This window comes from Schistocerca americana, chromosome 7 (genome assembly GCF_021461395.2).
Source record: "Schistocerca americana isolate TAMUIC-IGC-003095 chromosome 7, iqSchAmer2.1, whole genome shotgun sequence".
Classification (NCBI taxonomy): Eukaryota; Metazoa; Arthropoda; class Insecta; order Orthoptera; family Acrididae; genus Schistocerca; species Schistocerca americana.
In genome coordinates this window covers 56,219,369-56,234,866 of record NC_060125.1, presented here as the reverse complement: position 1 = coordinate 56,234,866, position 15,498 = coordinate 56,219,369, and the positions used below count along the sequence as shown (strand labels likewise).

The window sequence follows — 15,498 nt, the reverse complement described above, 5'->3', positions numbered from 1 at the left end:
GAAACAGTTCCTGCCATGTGTCTAGTTGGATAGTTACGCAACACAGCTGGTAGATTAATGTGCACTGCCATGGGCCAGAGTGGTGTGGTTTTTTTTTTTTTTTTTTTTTTTAGTGATAAAGGGAATATTAATTGCTCGTATTCTATAGTTTGAAGGCTGAACAGGATAGTGTCATCCATCCCATCAATTTGGTCTTTCCAAATTATGTTACAGCAGGAGTACCTAAGTTGTGCTTCAACCATGTCTCTGCAATAATCAGTTCTGACCAATGAATGGTTAGCATCAAATTGAGCAGGTTATCTATTAGATCTCACTAACTGTGTATTCAGTTGAAGGATACATAGTCCTGTTTGTCAACTTGAAGATACGGAGGATTCTTTCTTGGATGAATGGCATCTAGATCCAGTTGACCTTACTACTAAAACAAGATTACATGTGTCATCAGTTAGGTCTTGGGTGCTATACTGGGCCAAAGTATTGTTCCTTATGTGCCCTGAGCTTGACTGATGTGCTGTGGCAAATGCTACAAGTGAGGCATTGTGCATCAGGAGAGGTTTGCTATTGAAATTTACAGATATTACATTCCAAGAATAGTTTGACAACATATTATTTCTTCCCACATACATATCATGAAATGATCATGATGAGAAAATGAAAAAAATTAGATGTCATACAAAGCTTTACAGACAACCATTTTTCTGGGGGAACAGATAGCAGTGTCAGCAGTACCCTCCACAACACACCATAAGGTGGCTTGCAAAGTATACATCTAGATGTAGGTAGGCTGTGATATCTCCCATGGAACTGCCAAGCATTGTTACTAGACAATTCCAGAAAATTGGGATGGTTGATAAAAGTGAAAGATACCTACTGTGATGAGAGGGGGTTACTTGGTGCTAAGTTGATCGAGCAGTCAATTCCTAACATTAGCTTACAGCATGTTGAAAGTGAACCTCCACTATTGCTTGCAGTGGAGATGCATGCAGGCTGTGATGGTTTCATTGCTGGGAACTGTTATAATATGTCCAGTGCAACACATGGGATTTGTCTGCTGGTTGTAGTGGTCAGGGTGGTTTAGTAACAGTGACCACTTATAACTTCCTTAGCATATGAAGAAAGTTTGCCATAGCTTGAACTTCTGCTAAGGAGATTTTATGGATAAAACTTAATTCCTCAGTCATTCTCCTTCTATGATGCTGAATGCATGATCTGTTTGTGGGGGAAATGTACACCACTGCAGTCAGCGCATATAATATAAGGGGCCTTATAGGATGGTGAATGTCACATTAAAACATCTGATTTGGTTTTTGCATACCTGGTACGTCCAAATTGTGTGCAATTAAAATTCTGCTTTACAGTGGGGATACTTGGCAACACCTGAATAACAACTTGCATTGGTAATACTTGGGAATAAAATGTCAGCAAGTGCGTATGATCGTCAGTTCAATGGGTCTGGTAATCTTCTTGGTACATTATTTGTTGATAGTAACAGATGCAGTTCACTGAATAACACGCTTTTTTCAGTGTTTTGAGCAATTCCTTAACACTATACAAGAGAATATAGGCATCTAATTTTTTTCTGAGTTCACTAACATGTTAGCACTCACAGCTGATTTCAATGCTGTCTGAATTCCAGTCATCAGTCATATGAGTTCACAAACATTAACAATATTCTCTATAAATGATGACAATGAGCCATAAAGTAGTTTCCAGGTAATCATAGGGTAAATTTTTCATAAGTTCTTGTCCTTCAGTTGCACAAATACATTAAATATCTCTATGTTCATTTACATCTGAAACACACTCTTGCTGTATCAACACTGGATATGGAATTAGGCACATTGGTCACCAGTTGAGTGACTTTTGTCTAATTCTTGTGATGGAAATTTTTGCAGAGTTTCTGCTGATGACTTTTGCTGTGGTGTATGCAGGTTTGCAGATGGCTAGAACTCCTCCTCAAAATTTTGTCATTGCACATGGATACCACCAAATAACACTAATGTAATGATGTACTATAACTGAATATTGACGCATGAGTTACATAGTAGTAATTGTTGACACAAGAGCATGCTGTAAACAAATGATTCACTCTCATAAATGCCTCACACAAAGCTAAGTATATCAGAACAATCAGAGCAGCAAACTTGGATGGTGAATTCTATGAATATAAGTTCCCCTTCCCCTTTTTTGTTCTTCTGTAATGGTTGATGAGAATACTTCTCTTTAGTTTTTCAATGTAAATATTTGTTGCACAGTATCAATTTCAATGCAACTGCCATCCAAGTAGCACCATAACACAAGTGTGATACCAGACAAATGCATGTAGCCTCTGATAAGCTAGTAAGTGTTATGTTGTCTTTGAGACAATTCCTGACTTGGTCATAACACTGTGCTAAACAGTGTCACATTTAATCTAAAATTAATCCTCGCTTGTTGTTACTACAACAACAACAACAACTACTACTACTACTACTACTACTACTACTACTACTACTACTACTAATAATAATAATGATAATGATAATAAACCCCGTGGAGGCCCGGGAAAAGAATAGGCCTCCGGTATGTTCTGCCAGTCATAAAAGGCGACGAAAATAACAAACCACTAATAGGGCTAACCCCCTTTTAGTGTGATTAGTTGGTTCAGGACAGAACTAATGAAGCCTCGGACAAGCGCTGTCATGGTCGGGGACGACGCTTGAAACCTATGCCCATCCACAATGGTAACGACACTGCTAGCCACACGGAAAATGATTTAAATCCAAATAGAGGTGTTTTGCAGGATATGCTTCCTGCAACCACTCTAGAAGGAAAACAAAGACAGATGATGAGATGGCCAGATGAAGTTAACAGGCACCTCATGTTCTGTTATTACCAAGCAACAAACTTAGGAACCAACACAACTGGATACAGATCACAAGTATACACAACATTTATTACCAGATACCCAGAATTATATACAACTACAGAAATCTGTAATTATTGATACATGTTCAATTACCTGAAAGTTCCTAAATGCAATGTAACATATACCGTACAGTTAAAAGGAAGTCACGCTTGATCAAGGTCTGTGTCACTTTCCATTTTTGACCAGACATAACGTCTGAGAAAAGAAAGCAAGATGATGATGATGATGATAATAATAATAATAATAATAATAATAATAATAATAATAATAATAAAGGTAATAGACAATAGGTTTTTGATATTAGGATATCCCAGAAAAATATATGTTATAACTAAATACATTTATTTGTAGATTTCGTCTTGTATTTGCATTGTGGAGAGTGGTACACCAACTCTGTTTTTGTTTTTTTTTTTCCCCCTAACAGCTGCTCACTGTTTTGTAAAATCAAAAGATCCTAAAGATTACATGATCGGAGCTGGCAAATACCACAGAGGATGGGATGTAAAGGATGAAACAGAGCAACGATTTGAAGTAAGTAAAAGTTAGTTATTCATAGACCTTTAATTAACAAAACATACTTTTAGCAGAAAATTTTGATAGATGACACACAGTTCTTACTTTAAATAATGCTGATTGGCATTAGTTTCTGAGAATAATGCATATGTTTTACCCCCATGAACATGTATAAGGGAAATTTCGATAGAAGAGATCACTGGATTCCACTAGAAACATAATCACATTGATCTGTAGAATTTTCTTTTCTGTGAAACAATGTCAGCTACTTTGAAAATGATGTAGCTGAAGCATAAGTTAAATGTTTTTGTTACAATAGTATTTAGTTATAATACATAAGCTCTCCAAACAAAATATTGTTCACTCCTGCAGGAGAGCACACTCGTTGCTTTAAAGCACTCTACATGGTGCAAAGCTGGTACAAAGTAGTCATGTGACCTTCACTGCTGTCATAAGTCGTGGCAGTGAAGTGGTGTGTATGTGCCAGTCATTTGTATGGATCAATATGGAGACATGACTGAAAGGCAGAAAAGCACTATCATACCTAGACTTGGACCCATTCATTTGTGTTACCTTGAGTGTAAACCAGGATTTGTATTGTACCATTCTCAGTGATCAAGTCTTGCCCTTTCTTCTACATCTTCATGATGAACATGTTGTGGTCTGTTCTGTCTTCCAAAATAACAGCCATGGTAACAAGGCTGCTCACACATGTTCCTTTTCTGGTGAATACTTAGCCAACTGACTGCACACGGACTAGCCCACTGAATTGGCTGATGATAATCCCATAGATAGTGTTTGGGACTACTTGGAATTGTGGGTGAAATGTAGGTCTCCACAATTTTTAGCTCTGCATCATCCAAACATCTAGGAGATTTTGATTGGGGTGTTCATAGAAGTGTAAATGTTCATTATGTTCCCAACTGTATTTTATTTGAAAGGACATCACAAGGTGCCTAACAATGGCCATGGAAGCTAAAAATAGGTTTGAAACTTTAAAATGTGATTTATACATATAATAAAGGAAAGGCAAACCACTTACCTGTAGAGGACTGGTGTGTGGTGCACAGGAACATGTAACAGAAAACAGTTAAAACTAGCTTTTGCACTCTTCCTCTTTTTCTGGTACAAGTACACACATTTACACACCAACCACACAGACAAAACCTACACATTTGAAATATAACTTTAATAGTTTCCTATTACATGTTTCTGTGAATCCACAAACCAATCACCTATAAGTAAGTGGTTATCTTTCCCTTATTTTGCACAATTTTCTGTCCATGAATTTCCATTTTTGATAAATACAACATACATATTTTATGTTTACTGTGCATAAATATTAAGAGCAGCATTAGTATCCATAAATATAGAAATGCTATTGCTTTCATAGAATGCTAAATTTTGCAACAGTAGCAGTAGAGAGACTGAACTGTTGAACTGCTGCACAAACGTAAAACTTGCTCCAGGTAAATAGGCTTCGATGCCATCTCATAAAAAGTCTAAAAAAATTGTCAGTCCAAATTAATACTAATTGTAAAATCTAATTTATTCTGCTAGGTCATAAGAAGCAGTATGATATGTTTGTTGAAATGTTACGTATGTCATCTTTAATAAATTTCATACATACTGTTCTGAAAGTATCAAAAATGGCTTAATGTAAACCAACATATAAATCAAGTATTTATTAAATACCTGAGATTGTGCTGCACTTCACACAGATCTCAAATTTTGGAACATATGTCCATATTTTACATCAGTTAAAGTAGAAACTGGCTGTAGAATGACAACTACAAATAAATGTTCATATACAGCAACATTCTTATTGCAATCTGTTTTTAACTTCGTTTAATGTGTAAGTAATATGTGCTTGATTATGAGACAGAATTACTGGAAAAAAGAGACACACTACCGAGCATTTGGAAATACTTCCAGTAGAAGAGAGGGATATTTTTGGGCATACGAAAAAGGAGGGGAAGGCCATTCATATCCCCAGAAGGGAGGTAGTCACCTGTGGTGAAGATGAGGGTAAACGAAGCTGAAGGAGGAGGTGTTTGAGAGAGCAGGTCAGAGATGGTGGATATGTAATCCCTGTACCAGCTTCAGTCCAGAAACAATAAGGGAAAAATAAAAAGTAAAGATCAATTAGGGGCCAGAAAGATACGATTCTTTTTCTTAACACTTAATTGCAGTATTCCCTCTCTTACCCACTAATGTATCTTTACTTCACATTTTTTCCTTACCGTCTCTGAACTGAAGTTGGCACAGTGATTATCTATCCATCATCTCTGACCTACTCTCTCCAACACCACCTCTTTCACCTTCAACCAACCTTGTCCTCTCATTCTGAGGTCTGAATGGTCTGCCCATCCTGTTTCAAGTTCCAAAACATATCCATCTCTCCTACCTGATGAAGGAACTATTAGTTCTGAAACACTTTTTACCATTATATAGGTCTATGAGCTGTACTATATTTTTTGTATCATTGAAGGTAAATACTATCTAGCATTGTTTTCTTGAATGAATCTTCATTGGACACAATTAGCTAATATACAATCAATTTTCAGGTTGAATCAATTGAGGTAATAGATACATATGAAGCAGCTACACGAAATTATGCAGATGACATTGCTATAATAGTTTTGAAAATTGAAATAACAATCTCTGATTTTGTGAGACCAGTTTGTGTAGATCTGGAAAGTAAATACGACAGGGAACAGCTGTCTTCTGGAAATAGTGGCTCTGTGAGTATATGTCATTATCGTTTTCAATCATTCCTTTGCACACAGTTTATTTCCTGTCCTTGAGTTTGTATGGAAATATTTTTTATATCAATATTACACTTGGAATTTTATGATTACTGAACTTTAAAATACAAGTATCTTCAGGCTTGCAAATAATTTCATTTTACATACATACATATGGCATACTCTTTCCTAGAAATTAGTTGTTCTTTCTTCTTGTTAATGTACTCAACATTATTTAATTTTTTTTGCCTTTTGTGCTGCCGTTTGCATATGTTTTACCTTCATTTATGTATGCTGACATCTGATCATACCTGACTTTCCTAATTTAACAATGACTCTGAAAGTTAATTTCTTTAAAGTGGTCCTCTTTCATCTGATTATTTGAGGTAGAAGAGAAGATGGGCTTACAAATAACTGAAAAAAATGATTTGCAACAGAAGTAACGTGCACAAAATAAAATAAGAAAAAAAGTGAAATGGATAATTATGTAGATTCTGAAGTTTATAAATCAATTTTTCTTCCTCAGAAGAAATAGAAATTAACAAATAGGAATTAAGGGTGAAATTTATGGGTAATGTTGGAATTGAAAATTTGCTACAAACCCTGAATTTGGATACATAAGATGTGGGGGAAATTTTGAGAATGACAGCAAAACATGTTACTTCCTATAACACTTGTGCACGTTTTGTCATTTGTAGTAACTTCCTCTTCTGTTGTACCAACATTTTTACCTCTTTTTTTTTCAATTTCCTTCCTTCCTTCCTTCCTTCCATCCTTCCTTCCTTCCTTCCTTCCTTCCATCCTTCCTTCCTTGCCTGTCTCCCTCCTGCTCTTGATGATGGATGGCCAGTTTGTGATGTAAAAGCTGTAATCAATAATGGCTTGTATGTCTGCAAGACCTAGTCCAGGTGTCACCCTTAAATCTTTCTCACACAGGATGTGAAAAAGTTCAGACATGGACAAGTAGCTAGTTGAGTTTTGTGACATTCCCCAAATGGAATATCGCATTCCACAGCATTCTGTACTGTGAAGGACAGAATAAGCAAGTCAGATTTTGTTTCGTGGACTGTGGCCAGTATGATGCAATATTGTGTTCTATGTCACAAGCAGAGCTTCAGAGACGCCACCCTGGATTTAGTAATTTTTAGTTGATTCCCATATTTGGTGGGTTTCATATTATAACTTACATGTTTCAAAGCACCAGTACATTGAAGATCTCATGCAAACACATTGTTGTTTTCTGTGATTTGTTGCAATAAAATGACAGGAAATGTCATATTGGTTAAGGAATTTTGGTATTTGTTTTTTTTTTTTTTTGTGTAACAATCTGTGTATTGTGATAATATGTCATTTTAGGTCACCAGCACACTGAAGATTTCTCAAGAGTCATTCTTACTGTGATTTGTTACAGTTAAATGGCAGTTAAAGAGAGACTGGCAGTTAAAGCCTTCAAGACATTGCAACATCAATGTCATAACAGTGTAAATTATAGATTGTCCATGTGTTTGGATTAAAGAAGACTAGAGGTGTTAAAGAAGCAGAAGCACTTATTTCTCAATTGGCACATGCAAAAGAAAGAAAACTTGGCAGCTTTTGGTGTCTGTGCCACCTGTGAAAGCATCGCTGTCATATATTAACTCTGCTGTAAACACTGCACAGCTTTTTATGTTGGTACAAATACGAACCAGACATCCACCAGGATGAAAGGTGGTGGCACAACATGTTCTATTTCAGTGGCTGCTTAACAACCTGAGCTATCTGGATCCTGCCCTCCACCACCAGCTTCTCTGCACCATGCAGATGGGCGTTATCCTTAAAACACGTTCCCCTCTCCTGTAATTGTCCCGTCCTCAGTCTCAAGCCATCCACTGCCCCACATCCTCCACCCAACAGTTTCCTCTTTTTCTGTCATGTCATTCCCTCCCAATTCACATCTTTATGTCACTTTCAGTGTGTGCCACTTCCTACCCGGCCACTATAATCATGCCAACCCATCTATACGCCTGACACCACTTCCTCCTGCACTCCTACAAGTGCAGAACAGAACTGCACACAGACAAAGTACATAATACTGAGAAGATGAAAGCATGTACTCCAAAAGACTGTGCCCCATGACAGGATTGCAAAATGATTGAAGATCCAGGGAAACTCAAAACAGGTACCGGCACAAGGGATGTTGTAGGCATGTCTGTTGAAGATCTGATGGACATTGATCGTACTGAGCCAATGAGAATGGCTACAATGGGACATGCTATGAGAATGCATTCAGATGCTCAAGATAATGCACGAGAAAGGAAATTACAATGTACAAGCAGTTCTAGCATTGTCTCAAGGAAGTAGGATGGGGAAACAAACTCCGAAGTTGCCAACAATTATTTGGCCATGCAAAGCAGGGAAACGGTGAAGGAACAAAACTTGGACAAACAAAAGAAAGACCACAGTCACTGGTCAAATTGGACAGACAACACAGAATAAAAAGTTGATTACATGCATAAATCTAAGTTATATCCTTTCAGCAATTAATGCGAACATAATCAAATTGATAATAAATTTCCAACAATATGATTGTGCCATGGACACCAATATTATTCTAATACAATAGATTACTACCATTAAACTAGCAGATATGTCAGAATATGAGGCAGTACTGAATTTCAGCAGAAAAGCTGTTGCTAGTACTGAATCATGTTGTAGCATTGCAAATAACTTCTTAGGCATCCATATCATTAATATTTATGCACCTTGGTACAAAAACCAAGCAAAAAAGCAAAGAAGTTTTTGCTACAGAAATATTCATGTAGTTGTTGTTGTTGTAGTTGTAGTCTTCAGTCCTAAGACTGGTTTGATGCAGCTCTCCATGCTACTCTTTCCTGTACAAACCACTTCATTTCCAAATAATTACTGCAACCTACATCCTTCTGAATCTGCTTACTATATTCATCTCTTGGTCTCCCTCTACAATTTTTACCCCCCACAATTCCCACCAATACTAAATTCATGATCCCTTGATGTCTTGGAATGCGTCCTATCAATCGATCCCTTCTTTTGGTCAAGTTGTGCCACAAATTCCTTGTCTCCCCTGTTCCATTCAGTACCATCTCATTGGTTACATGATTTATTTATTTATTTATTTACACATAAGTTCTGTAGGACCAAATTGAGGAGCAAATCTCCAAGATCATGCAACATGTCAATACATGAAATTACAACATAAAAGTAATAACAGATAAAAACAAAATGTTTAGAACCTGAAAAAAAAGTATAGCCATAAGTGTAAGTAAATACAATCAATAATACAACAAGAATCAGCTTAATTTTTCGATGAACTCCTCGACAGACTAGAAGGAGTGCCCTATGAGAAAACTCTTCAGTTTCGATTTGAAAGTGTGTGGATTACTGCTAATTCTAGTGGTAGCTTATTGAAAATGGATGCAGCAGTATTCTGCAGCCCTTTCTGCACGAGAGTTAAGGAAGTCCCATACAAATGCAGGTTTGATTTCTGCCGAGTATTAACTGAGTGAAAGCTGCTTATTCTTGGGAACGAGCTAATATTGTTAACAAGAAATAACAGTAAGGAATATGTATATTGAGAGGCCAATGTCAAAATACCCAGTCTCGTGAACAGGGGTCAACAAAAGGTTCTTGAACTTACACCACTTATTGCCCAAACCACCTGTTTCTGAGCCAAAAATATCCTTTTAGAATGGGAAGAGTTACCCCAAAATTTAATACCATATGACATAAGCGAATGAAAATAAGCAAAATCGACTAATTTTCATGTCGAACAATCATTCACTTCAGATACCATTTGAATAGTAAAAATGGCAGCATTAAGTCTTTGAACAAGATCCTGAATGTTGCCTTTCCATGACAGTTTACTATCTATCTGAAGTCCTAGAAATTTGAACTATTCAGTTTCACTAATGATAAGCCCTTTCTGTGAAATTAAAATGTGAGGTTTTGTTGAATTGTATGTTAGAAAATGTAAAAACTGGTTCTTACTGTGATTTAGCATTAGTTTATTTTCTACAATGCCATGAACTTAACATCACGAACTGCACTATTTGAAACCGAGCCAATGTTGCACACAACATCCTTAACTACCAAGCTAGTGTCATCAGCAAACAGAAATATTTTAGCGTTTCCCGTAATGCTAGAGGGCATATCATTTATATATATAAGGAACAGGAGTGGCCCCAACACTGATCCCTGGGGCACCCCCAATTGACCGTACCCCACTCATACCCCATATCACAGCCATTCTCAACACTGTGAATAATGACCTTTTTCTGCCTGTGATAAAGTAAGAGGTGAACCAATTGCGAGCTACTCCCCGTATTCTGTAATGGTGGAACTTCTGGATCAATATTTTGTGATCAACACAATCGAACATCCTACTTAATAGGCCTAGCGTTCAAAACCTTTGGTTTAACCAATCCAGTACCTCACAGAAAAAGAGAATATAGCATTTTGAGTCGTTAAACAGCTTCTAAAGCTGAACTGTGCATTTGATAGCTAATTGTGTGATATAAAATGATCAATTATCCTTACATACACAGCCTTTTCAATAACTTTAGCAAACATTGATGACATAGAAATAGGTCTAAATTGTCTACATTATCCCTTTCTCCCTTTTTAAAAAGCTGCTTTACTACTGAGTACTTTAATTGTATAGGAAACTGACCATCCCTAAAGGAAAAATTACAACTATGACTCAATACGGGGCTAACATACGGAGCACAGTACTTTGATATTCTTCTAAGCACATCCTTCACAACTGACCATATGGTTTTAATTTTATCCTGCAAATTAGCTATTAGCATACCACATACTCTTTGCCTTCCTAATAACATTTTTAAGCATCTTACAGTACTGTTTGTAATGGGCTACTGTAGCTTGATTGTGTCTACTTCTAACATTTTCATGTAATTCCCACCTTGTTCTACATGATATCCTTATCCCACTAGTCAGCCACCCAGGCTGCCTTTTACTGCTAGTACCCCATTTAGAATGTTCTAATGGAAAGCAAGTCTCAAAGAACATGAGAAATGTGTTATGGAAAGCATTATATTTGTCATCTATGTTATCGGCACTATAAACATCCTGCCACCCTTGTTCCTTGATGAGAGTTAGAAAACTCTCTATTGCTGTTGGATTAACTTCCCTATGTAGTTTGTAATTATGTGTGACATATATTTGAGTACAAAAGCCTTTTAGTGTTAAAATTTGTGCATCATGGTCTGAAAGGCCGTTCACTCTTTTACTAACAGAATGCCCATCTAGTAATGAAGAATGAACAAAAATAGTGTCTATGGCTGTGCTACTGTTCCCCTGCACCCTAGTTCGAAAAAAAAAAAAAAAAAAAAAAAAAAAAAGAAGTATAGAGTGCTGCAGATCAGCTGCAGATCATATGAATTCAGATCTACCAACACCATTTTTATTGCACCATAATATACAAAATTTTTATTGAAGTCGCCACATATAACTAATTTCTGGTACTTCATATAAAGTGAATCGAGAACCCTCTTTAGGTTGAGCAAAAATGCTCTGAACGTAGAGTTAGGGGACCTATAAACAACACCAATTAGAAGTTTAGTTTCACTAAATTCAACTGCCCCGGCACAATATTCAAATATCTGTTCAGTGCAGTGCCGAGACATGTCTATGGACTCAAATGGAATACTGCTTTTTATGTACATAGCATTCCCTCGCCCTACAAGGAACTCCTTGAAAGTCAGCAAGCTAATCTGTATCCTGGTAAAGGAAACCTCTGAATTGTCAAATTGTTTAAGTGGTCCTCTGGTATACCGATAATTTCAGAGTCAACACCTATAAGCAGTTCATTAACATTATCTCTAATACCGCTTAGATTTTGATGAAATATGCTAATTCCTTCTCTACTTGGAAACATGATGTCCTCTGAAGGTGAGACCTTAGTTAAAGGAACTTCCTTTAAGCAGGTATACCTATTGACTGACTTCAATCTAAAATAGGTGCAGCTCTAACACCAACTACTACAGGAATTTTTCCATGAGTGACCCAACCACCACCCACTACACTGTCACCTAGAAGCTTGGAGTGAAACCCAATCTACTGATTGACTAAACTGACAGCACTGAACTGTGACCCATGGCCTCTGCCATCAGTGCCTTCTCCAGACCCATGTAACGCACCTAACATCAGCATTAAGATGAGGCCAATCATGACGCTGAAACAGTTGCACAAAATGCACATTAGTGCCACCAGTTTGAGTATCTATCATTACCAGGTCACCACCTACATCATATTCCCCATCCCTATCAAGACTGTTCCCTGTTCCACCCCCTATCGCTACCTGATCCCCCTTTGTAAAATTCCTACAGAACTCCCCCATGCTGTCAGTCACCTGAGCTAATCCTGCACTAGGCTTCACAATGCTGATGCCTTGGTACTCACTCCCTGTACATCCTACAACTGCTGGCCCACACCTCTACCGTGCAAACTACCTAGCAGCAGAACTATCTTCTTTCTGTTAGACTTTGCAACTAACCTAGGCCTCCTAATTGCTGAGGACTGCTGCATGTTTCCTACATTTACAGATACACGAGGCTCCTCTCCACTCAGCTCTGACAGTTAATTATACTGTGCATATATACAGTAGATCTGACTATCTGAATACCTCATCCTCCAAGCAGCCTTCTTCCCAACTGCCAGTTTCCATTCCCCAGCACCCTTCACCCTCCTCGACCTATCTAGTTCCTCCTTTGCATGTTGCAACTGCAACTGAAGGGCACAGATCTTATGCTCCTGCTCCTCTGTCAACTTATTTCTACTACAGATTATGCATTCATTCCCAGTAGAGGATCTCACTAGAATGTCCACTGGCTTCTCCACTACATCCCCCCCCCTCCCAATGAAAATAGTTTGAACAAATCCCACACCATAACCCACTACTCATAAACCTATGACATAGCCTACACTTCTCACTCAGGGTAAAATTTTACAGTTACTGAAAAAGACTATATGTCTATATTACCTAAGTTCAGTTACACTAGTAGAACTATTTATAGAACTAACAGTGGCAGTTAGTTACTTCTCTCTCTACTAAGAAAGCAACTACTTGTATTAATACTACTATACTGCAACTAATACTAATGCCAATAAAACTTCACAAAATTATTAGCTAAACTAAAAATTCAAGTGACCACTGGACTGCTCAATGAAGTTAAAACACTGAATGAAAATTTTACTGAAATATTTCACTAGAAACAATAAGAAATGTCAACTGAAAACTAAAGCATGAAATTTACTAAACAACTTCAATGCACAGAAAACTCTAAAAAACACAGTGAGCGAATGTTTGCAAAAGTTTATTAAATTGTTATTTCACCACAAACAGCATGGAACACCACTGGTGTGGGATTTGTGCACTGTATAACAGTGCACAAATAACTTTGTCAGTACTTAGCTTTGTAACCACTACAGCTGCAACTGCACACTACAAAATGCCAACACACTAATCTATCCATCCAATCTTCAACATTCTTTTGTAGCATTACATTTTGAAAACTTCTATTCTCTCTTTGTGTAAAATTTTCACCTAGCTTGTTTCACTTCCATACATGGCTACACTCGAGTCAAATACTTTCAGAAAAGTCTTCCTAATGCTTAGCTCTACATTTGATGTTAACAAATTTCTCTTCTTCAGAAATGCTTTCTTGCGATTACCAGTCTACATTTTACATCCTCTCTCGTTTTTTGCTGTCCAAATAGCAAAACTCATCTATTACTTTAAGTGCCTCATTTCCTAATCTAATTCCCTGGTTTAATTTGACTATATTCCATTATCCTTGTTTTGCTTTTGCTGATTTTCATCTTATAGTGTCCTTTCAAGACAATGTCCAATCCATTCATCTGCTCTTCCAAGTCCTTTGCAATCTCTGACAGAACTGCAACATCATCAGCAAACTTCAAGGTTTTTCTTTTTTTTTCCTCCTGAACTTCAACTTGTACTCAAAATGTTTCTTTGCTTTCCTTTACCACGTCTTTGGTGTACAGATTCAATAACACTGGGGATAGGCTACAACCCTGTCTCACTCCTTTCTCAAACATTTCTTCCCTTTCATGCCCCCTTGACTTCAATAACTGCCATCTCTTTTCTGTACAAGTTTTAAACAATCTTTCACTGTGTTTACCCCTACTTCCTTCAGAATTTCAAAGAGTATTCCAGCCAACATTATCAAAAGCTTTCTCCAAGTCTACAAATGCCATAAATGTAGCATCAGTCAGCAACTGTTTTCTTTGGAATTGGAATTATTACATTCTTCTTCAAGTCTGAAGGTATATCGCCTACCTCATACAACTTGCACATGAGATGAGTGTCTGTCATAACTGGCTCTCCCAAGGCTATCAGTAGCTCTGAAAGAATATTATCTACTCCAGGTGCTTTGTTTTGACTTAGATATTATATTGTGAGAAGACAACACAAATAGGTGGGCAAACTAAAATCAAAGAAATAGAGAAACAAGAAAGGAAAATTCTCAGGAAAATTTTTGGCCCGATACAAGAGCAAGGAATCTGGATGAAGAGACCAACATTAGAATTATACAAATATACAGACAAGATTATGGATACAATAAGGAAAAGAAGAATGCAGTTCTATGGACATATCCACAGGATGAATGAAAACAGAATTTCAAAGCGAATTCGTAAAGTCATCAACTCAGGTGGGGAAAAAACAAAATGGATAAAAGAAGTTGAAGACGACCTCAGGCAAGCACACATAACAGTAAATGATGCAGAAAATAGAACTGAATTCAGAAACATCATCAAAAAACATAAATTTGACACCAGAATACAGAAGAGACCAGGATGCAAATGGACAGCGGAGCGAAAGAAACAACACAGTGAACACATGAAGAAAATTTGGGCTCAGAAAAAACATAAACAATCATCATAAATGAATTCAAGTTCAAACGCTCTCTTAAATGGGAATAATCGAAAAAAATAATAATAATAATTGTGAGAAGAATCTGATAGAGCTGTGAAACATCTAAGTCCACCTTCCTTTCTATAATCTTGCCTTCTAGTTTATCTTCCTTGTATAGCCCTCTATATATTCCTTCCACCTTTCAGCTTTGCCTTCTTTTGTTAGTATTGGTTTCCCATCTGAGTTCTTGATATCCATACAGTTGCTTCTATTTTCCCCAAAGGATTCTTTAATTTTCCTGTAGGTGGTATCTGCCTTTCCCCTATTGAAATATGCTTCTAAATTTGTACATTTTCCTGTCAATCTCATTTTTTAAATGTTTGTATTCCCTTTTGCCTACTTCATTTGCTGCATTCTTATAT

The 15,498-nt window shown here is 37.0% G+C and overlaps 1 protein-coding gene across 1 annotated transcript in view; it reads left to right on the top strand.

Moving 5' to 3' along the window:
- Positions 1-15,498, top strand: part of LOC124622170 (modular serine protease-like) — a 276,996-nt gene that overhangs the window by 248,222 nt on the left and 13,276 nt on the right. Inside the window, exons 9-10 of the mRNA XM_047147814.1 lie at positions 3,333-3,439; positions 5,989-6,165. Of these exons, the coding sequence (XP_047003770.1) occupies positions 3,333-3,439; positions 5,989-6,165 (284 nt within the window). The remainder of the gene's footprint in view (positions 1-3,332; positions 3,440-5,988; positions 6,166-15,498) is intronic.